Source organism: Sturnus vulgaris, chromosome 7, assembly GCF_052056855.1.
Source record: "Sturnus vulgaris isolate bStuVul1 chromosome 7, bStuVul1.hap1, whole genome shotgun sequence".
Classification (NCBI taxonomy): Eukaryota; Metazoa; Chordata; class Aves; order Passeriformes; family Sturnidae; genus Sturnus; species Sturnus vulgaris.
This window is the reverse complement of record NC_142249.1, coordinates 25980490-25987749: the sequence shown is the minus strand read 5'-3', so window position 1 is coordinate 25987749 and position 7260 is coordinate 25980490. Positions and strand designations below refer to the sequence as shown.

Here is a 7260-nt window from a genome sequence, read left to right as displayed (position 1 = left end):
CTGCTTTCCTTGTTCTCATCTGCCTTCCTCGACCTCTTTGTGTTGGTGGGAAGTTCACCCCTTCCCATGTTTCACTGGGGTCTGGTACAGGGAGAGTGTGTGCTACCCACCCCACTTTTCCCTGTCCTTCCCAGCGCTGGGGGTAATTCTTGCTGCTCTATGGTAGGTAAACATACCCCCCTGAATAGAAGAACAGCTTCCAGCATAACTGCCTTGATTTGGGGTCTTCCTTATGTCTTAGGGACTATCCCGTGCATCATTAACCAAGGGGAACAGTGCAGTCCAGCCTTACAAGAGGGGTAGGAAGGTTTGGGTGCCCAGAGCTGGCTCTTGCTGTTTCAGGGTTCTGTCCCTCCAGTATGGTAGGTAAATGCTGGATGCCTGGGCAGGTAAATGCTGGATGCTTGGGCAGGTTCTTGGGGCCCAGAGGAGGTGCTGATGTATGGGCCCTGGGTCTGGTAGAAAGCCCTTCCCTCCCCTCTCCTTGCAGCCCACCATTTCCCAGTGCTGGGCCCTGTTTCTCTGGTCTCCTTGGTGACAATCTCATCTCTCCTCGGCTTCTCTCCAGCACCTGAAAATAGCCTCCGAAAGTGGAGATGCCTGCTCCCTTCCCTGCTGCCAGCACCCGCGATGGCCAAGCTGGAGCCAGGCTGTTCTGCACAGCACAGCTGTAAGGGCCTGGCCTCATGGGCCCCTGCTCCACTGCAAGATTTGGGCCACCCTGTGAGCCAGCACCAAGGCCCTGGCTTCATCTCTCCTCGTCCTGCCTGGCAGCACCAGGAAACTCCTTGAATCCCACATGGGCCGGTATCCAGCTGTCCCCTGCATCCACAGAGCCCTGTCCCTTTAACCCTGTCGCCACCAACCCTGTAGCTCACCCGCAGCTGCGCCAGGCCAGCCTGACAGCCTCCCAGAAATAGAAAACTGAGCCGCGAGCAGGCAGAGGGCGAGCAGGAGGGGGTGGCCCCGCGGCAAGGAAGGAGGTTGCCCCACAGGTCCGCCTGCCCCCGCCGTGGGACCAGGGTCACCGCGGACAGTGAGCTGCAGCAGGACCCCGGGCAGGGACAGGCAGGGCTGGACAGCGTCGAGGACAAAGGATCCGCATCCACCCCTCCATGGCTGGACGCAGCCGTTCTCCAGCATCGCCGTGGAGAGGGGAACGCTGTGCTCCCCACCTGCGACGAAGAGGGGCAGCACCGGGTAGGCTGGACAGAGCGCCGTTCCTGGAGGAAGGACGGGGGTCCACGAAGCAGGGTCTCCCTCCGTTCTCTGCCCACAGCCATCCCTCCACCGCCCCCTCCCTCGGGTCCCCAGGGTCAGCGCCAGGGTCCCCGGGGCCGCGACCGCCTACTTCAGCCCGGGGCTGCCGGGTGGCTGCGAGCGCTGCTCGGTGGTGTCGGCCGTGTCCCCCCCCCGCGGCGGTGGCGGTGGGGGCATGGCTGGCATTGCTCGCTGACACTCTATCTGCCAGGGCCACGCCAGCCGCGGGCCCAGAATAGCAGCGCTGCCCTGCAGATAGCATGGAGCGGCTCCGTGGCCCCGCAGCGTCCCAGGTACCGTCCGGCTGGGTGGGGAGTGCGGCCTGACAGACCCCCGCTTGGGGACAGGCCACCCCGGGGGTGGGAGAAGGTGGGCGGCTGACAAGCCCCTTCCCATGGACATGCAGCCGTGGGGACAAGGACGTCCTTGTCCAGCTGTGCCAAGCCCCTTGGGAATGGTTGGGGCAGGTGGTGCAGGGTCTCTTCCTTCTCGCTGTTGGCCCTAGGCTCCTTTAGGAGTGGTCCCTATCCCTGTGCCTTCGTTATTGTAGGGTGGCCTGTAAACTTTGGCTCTGTCAGGCAGGTTTGTGGCCGGGGTAGCTCTTCTCTCTGCACGTGCTGCTGTGTTATTGTAGGGTCCTCTGGGGACTGGAGTAACGGGGTCAGCTGTCCCGCCCTGTGGACTCCCTTCTTCCTCCGGCTGCCGCTTTGCTAATGTAGGTTTCCTGGGATGGACTTAGTCCCCGGGTTGGCGAAGCTCTCGGCATGGGAAGAAGCAAGAATGGAATTTACATCTTGGGACTGGGAGAGGATGGGCGCAGAACAGCTGTGGGACATGCTCTGCTCCAACAGCAGAGAGCGAAGGCAGGAGGTCCTGCCATCCATGTCTTGACCTGCTCTGGAGACCTCTGCCGTCTCTCCAGAGCAGAAGGACAAGCTGGGTGTCCTGGACTGGAGCCACCATGGAGACTGCAGGCTCTGGGGGTCTTGGGCTGGTGGGGGGTGCCCACATCCCCACCCTGAAAGGACAGTTCTCTCTGCCTGGCTTGGGTGAGCCAGAGCATCTGGATGGGTGCAGGCACAATCCATGGATGAGGAAAAGACTGGGTTGACTCCTGCTGACCCCTCCTCACTGTGTTGCCCTCTCAGGTGGCGCTGCTGGATGCTGTTGCGTGCCCTGAGGAGGAAGGTGGGTAGCAGGAAGAGTCTAGGTGTGTCTGAGGGGGGACTGCCTTACTTGTGTGACAATTGCATTCGTCCTCTGCCCACCCCGCCCATACCCCTCAGCTGGAGTCCACCCCAGGCTGGAGAACTGCAGTGCCATGTGCTGCCCCTGTGGAATGAGGAACAGGGGGGCTCTGTCAGGAGCATCCCCTGCTCCCCCCAGGCAGGAAGATGGTGAGACAGCAGCTCAGCTCACTAGCTAGGGCTGGGGTGATTTTGCCCTGCAGGATTTCCGAAGGCTGTATGCCCCAGGGAGGAGGAAGAGGAGGAGGAAGAATACAGGAGACCTGTGACCTTCACACTGGGAAATGAGATACTGGGGCTGGGCCCAGAGACTGAGTTTCAGAACCCTGATGCTGAGGTCTATATGCACTTCTTGAGGAGCCACTGCTGTTACGATGCCATCCCCACCAGCTGCAAGCTCGTTGTCTTTGACGTCTCCCTGGAGGTGATAACCTGGGGGATGAATGGGGATGGGCAGTGAAGAAGCAGGCTTGGGGATCCTCTGAACCCTTCTGCACTCTGCCAGCAGATCAAGAAAGCCTTTTTGGCACTGGTGGCCAACGGGGTGCGTGCTGCCCCTCTCTGGGACAGCAAGACGCAAAGCTTTGTAGGTGAGTGCCAGAAGCAATGCCTGGCCCCCTCCCCTGCCTGGCAGGGTACAGGCAGCGTTGCCAGCCCCACGTATCTCCACAGGGATGCTCACTATCACCGACTTCATCAACATCCTCCACCGCTACTACCGCTCACCTTTGGTGAGTGCTGTGAGGAGGGCTTGGGGCAGGGAGCGGCTGTCCCCACCACTCCTGGTCCTTCTTAATCACTAGACAATGACCAGGGGATGATACTGGGCCAGACCAGTATCCACTTGCTACTCCCCTGCTTAGCTCCCAAAATATAATCTCTGTGCTTGGATGATGGGGGGTGGTGTCTCAGAGTGCCCTCAGTCCCCCATGCAACCACCGTGACCAGGGCATTTCCCTGCCTTCAGGTTCAGATCTACGAGGTGGAGGAGCACAAGATTGAGACCTGGAGAGGTAAAAATCCTGTGGGTGGCTGGGCTGATGTTGTCACAGAGGTTGTGGAGGTGGGCTCTGGGATCGTGGGGTTGCTGGAGAGGGCTGGAGGACCTCCTCTCATAGCTCTCTTCCTTGGCAGAGGTGTACCTGCAGGGCTCCCTCAAGCCACTAGTCCACATCTCTCCGAGCAATAGGTGAGAGCCTGTCCCCTGGGGGAGAGCATACCCCTTGGAGTGGGGGTGTGTGTGGGAACACAGCCCTATCCCACCACGATGTCCGCATCACCCACAGCCTCTTCGATGCTGTCTACTCCCTGATCAAGCACAAAATCCACCGCCTGCCTGTCATTGAGCCTGTCTCGGGCAATGTCCTGCACATCCTGACGCACAAGCGCATCCTCAAGTTTCTCCACATCTTTGTGAGTGCTGGGGCTGCTTGTGCACACTCATGGCTGGTGTGTAGGGGCACAGACAGGGTGTCAAGGTACATGCAGGTGCCAGCCCAGCCCTGCCCTGTCCCATTGAAGGGTTCTACCATCCCCAAGCCACGCTTCCTGAAGAAAACAGTGCAGGAACTGTGCATTGGCACCTTCCGTGATCTGGCTGTCGTGCCTGAGACTGCCCCAATCTACACTGCCTTGGACATTTTTGTGGAACGCCGTGTCTCTGCCTTGCCTGTCATCAATGATTCTGGTACCAGGGGAGGGAAAAAGTGATGTCCTCATCTCCCTCTGCTTCAGCATCATCCCTACCCAAAATCCCTGTCCTTCCCCTTGGGCTGCCCCTTGGGGTGTGGGAGGAACATGGCGGGTGGCCCCCAGGGCTCCTTCTGCAGCCCTTCACCGTTTCTCTTTGCAGGGCAAGTGGTTGGCCTGTACTCGCGGTTTGATGTCATTGTGAGTACCCTGCGTGTGTGCATGCCCAGGCTCAGGTTTGGTCCCTTGAATGCACTGGCGGGGTGCTCATACCTGTCTGTGCCCATGCAAACCCACCCCACATTGAGTGTCATGCATGTGCCAGTGCAGGTCTGCTCTGTGCATCTCCTGGGCTTAGTGTCCCTTCTGTATTGGCACAATGGGGTGCAAGGACACCTTGGGGCGCTGAATGGGGGTCACATCTGTCACAGCACCTGGCAGCCCAGAAGACCTACAACAACCTGGACATCAGTGTGAGGGAGGCACTGCAGCAACGCAGTATCTGTCTGGAGGGGGTCCTCACCTGCTACCCCCACGAACCTATGGAGGACATAATTGACCGCATTGCCAAGGAGCAGGTGAGTGGCCGGGGTGCCTTGTGCCAGCCACTGCTGCCAGCTGCCCAGCCTGCCTGTGATGCTCTGCCTGCACCCACAGGTCCATCGCCTGGTTCTGGTGGATGAGAACCGGTACCCGCGGGGCATCGTCTCCCTCTCTGACATCCTGCAGGCCCTTGTGCTTACTCCTGCAGGTATCGATGCTCTTAACTCTTAGCCTACGGTGCTCCATTTTCTCCACTTGCACCCTCAATTTCTCTCCACTTCAGGTAGGCACCACCTCCCCCTCCCATGGCTGTATGCCTGTCCTCTCCCTGCTGCTGGGTCACCTGTGTCTGCCCCATCCAAAGTGATCCTGGGGGATGGAGGAGGCTAGGGCTAGGATCTGACTGCACTGGGTGCACAGGTGGGGACAGCAGGACCCAGATGCTGCTTGTCCCAGGGGTACACAAGGATCACAGGGGATCCCTGGTGACTGTGAGGAAGGATGGGGGCACCTTCCATGGAGACATTCTGCCAGAGCCTCATTCAGGCATGTGGAATGCAGGTTTGGCAGGTCCCTGGGCTTTGGGCTGGATGAGGGTTTTGGGGTATGATGCACCCCAAGACAAAAGCCTATTTTTGATCTTGCCTCAATTCTCCCCCGAGACCTGAGCACCTCCAGTGCCATTCCCAAGGGACACAGAGCGGACAAACCCCCACTTGCACACCCCAGAGATGCTGCCCACCATTAGCCAAAAACAAAATACGGCCAACTCATGGGCCCCGGCTGGCCCCTACCCCCTCCACTTGCAGCAGCCCCAAAACTGTCTGTTCCAGAGTCAAGGCTCACTCCCAGGTGGCACTGGAACCACACTGCCTGGCCACCTGCAGCTGGCTCTGCTCACCCACTGCCTGGTGAATCCTCACTGGCTATGGGTGGGCATGGTCCTGGCACCCACTGCGGCACCTCGTTAGGGGTGAAATGACGAGGGGGGAGCTAGCTCCAGTTCCCAACTGCTTCCCAAAGGTAATTATGCTTTTTGGGGTGGTAGTGGGCAATGGGTTGGGACAGGCCTGTGCCTACCACTTCCCCCAGCAGTGCCCAGCTGCTCTGCACAGAAGGGGAATGGGACTAGGACATGGGATATCCCCCTTGCCCCCCTCCACCCAATTCCCCCATCACGGTGCCTTTGCTCACCCATCCCTGTTGCCCACAGGGGTGGCTGCGTCCAGAGCTGCAGGGGGCCACTGATATGTCCTTCTCCAGCCAAGCTGCCCTCCCTCCTACCCTAGGGCTTGCATACATGCAAGGAATGGAGGAAAGACCCCAGTTGGAAGTTGGTTGGAAGGGCCATATCACAGGGTGCCCAGTCCAGCACTGATCTGGGGTTATGGTCTCACACGCTCTCTTGCCCCACAGGCATCGATCGATCCTTACTCTGAAGACACCACTGTCTTGTCTGACTGGGGGAATCTCTTGTGTGACCTGTGAAAAGGAGGCTTGGGCCTGAAGGCTCTCTGTGGGGAGGACATGCCTGTTCACCCCAGTCCTCAGGCTCGTCTTGAGTCCAGGACTAGATCCTGCCATTCTTGGAGAGGCAGAAACACTGAAAATGGGACCCAGGGGTGCCTCCTGCCAGTGAGCACACAGTGATGCTCAGTGAGCACTGTGTTGGAGGGGCTGCAACTATGCCTGCAGCTGGGCAGAGACCCACAGAGCCCCAGAGGACCTGGCCACCCCTCTGCCCTCTTGCTGATGGATTTGAGCGTTTCTATTATGGCTCCCTCCTAGTGAACACAGTTCCACTGTCTGTGCCCAGTGCCTGGTAGCATAGGCTCAGCTGCACACACAAGCTTTTTTATTTTAGGGTCACGCGGGGCTGGAGCTCTCTGGCAGAGGCACAGTCTGTGCCAGAGCTGGCAGCAGGATGGACACTTGCATGGAGACCCTGTGCACGTTTTGGGGTGGGCAGGGTGGGCAAATATTTATTTATTTGTTAGTCTGTTCAGCCTTGCTGTAACAAAGCAGCCTGATCCAAGAACTGCCTGTTGCCTTTCTGGGGTAAAGCTGGGCGTGACTCCTCTGGAGAGAACCAGGCTGGGGAGGGGGTACTGGCTGCTTGCCAGCAAGTTTGGCACTGGCAGAGTAGCACCTCTGCCCCATGTGGGTAGAATCGAGGGGATGGGGACACAGGGCATGCAGTCTTAATCGTCTTGGTGGTGTGCAGGTCCCTTCGGGGACACACACTGAGAAACAGAAGCTTTGGTACCAGCAAGATTTCTGCCTGCTGTTTCCCTCAGTCCAAGAAGAAGGAAAGTATGAGGGGTTCAGTTAAAAATGTCCCACGCCCCATCCCTCGAGGACCCTAGGCAAATGGCAGTGTATCCCCTGGCTCTGGCTGTTGCCAGCTGCGAGCCTTGCAATGGTGCTGGCCTGGGGGTAGGGGATGCTGAGCTGATCTTTCTCCTCCTGCTTTGCCTGCAGTGAGCCCTGCCATTTCCCGTGACCCCATATCAGTATCTCA

General features: G+C 59.0%; 1 protein-coding gene across 10 annotated transcripts; it reads left to right on the top strand.

Moving 5' to 3' along the window:
* Nucleotides 1-2308: 2308 nt before the first annotated feature.
* Nucleotides 2309-6774, top strand: PRKAG3 (protein kinase AMP-activated non-catalytic subunit gamma 3). 10 transcript variants are annotated; one of them, XM_088168193.1, is made up of 13 exons: nucleotides 2309-2448; nucleotides 2711-2931; nucleotides 3016-3097; nucleotides 3180-3238; nucleotides 3475-3520; nucleotides 3642-3696; nucleotides 3794-3920; nucleotides 4029-4194; nucleotides 4360-4397; nucleotides 4628-4774; nucleotides 4854-4947; nucleotides 5573-5762; nucleotides 6156-6293. In XM_088168193.1, exons 2-12 carry the CDS (start codon nucleotides 2851-2853, stop codon nucleotides 5719-5721), a joined length of 1044 nt encoding a protein of 347 aa, XP_088024319.1. In that variant the 5' UTR covers nucleotides 2309-2448; nucleotides 2711-2850; the 3' UTR covers nucleotides 5722-5762; nucleotides 6156-6293. The 10 variants fall into 10 exon arrangements, 9 of the variants coding, with proteins under 9 accessions (XP_088024319.1, XP_088024317.1, XP_088024318.1 ...); XM_088168191.1 differs by having other exon boundaries at nucleotides 3013-3097; XM_088168192.1 differs by lacking the exon at nucleotides 6156-6293 and adding an exon at nucleotides 5953-6088 and having other exon boundaries at nucleotides 3013-3097.
* Nucleotides 6775-7260: the final 486 nt, after the last annotated feature.

Excerpts from the sequence above, each read along its gene's own strand:
- PRKAG3 (XM_088168191.1), top strand. The coding sequence starts at position 2,851 with ATGCACTTCTTGAGGAGCCACTGCTGTTACGATGCCATCCCCACCAGC. Across the intron at positions 3,921-4,028 it reads TCAAGTTTCTCCACATCTTT|GGTTCTACCATCCCCAAGCC; the intron begins GTGAGTGCTGGG and ends GTCCCATTGAAG. Across the intron at positions 4,398-4,627 it reads ACTCGCGGTTTGATGTCATT|CACCTGGCAGCCCAGAAGAC; the intron begins GTGAGTACCCTG and ends CATCTGTCACAG.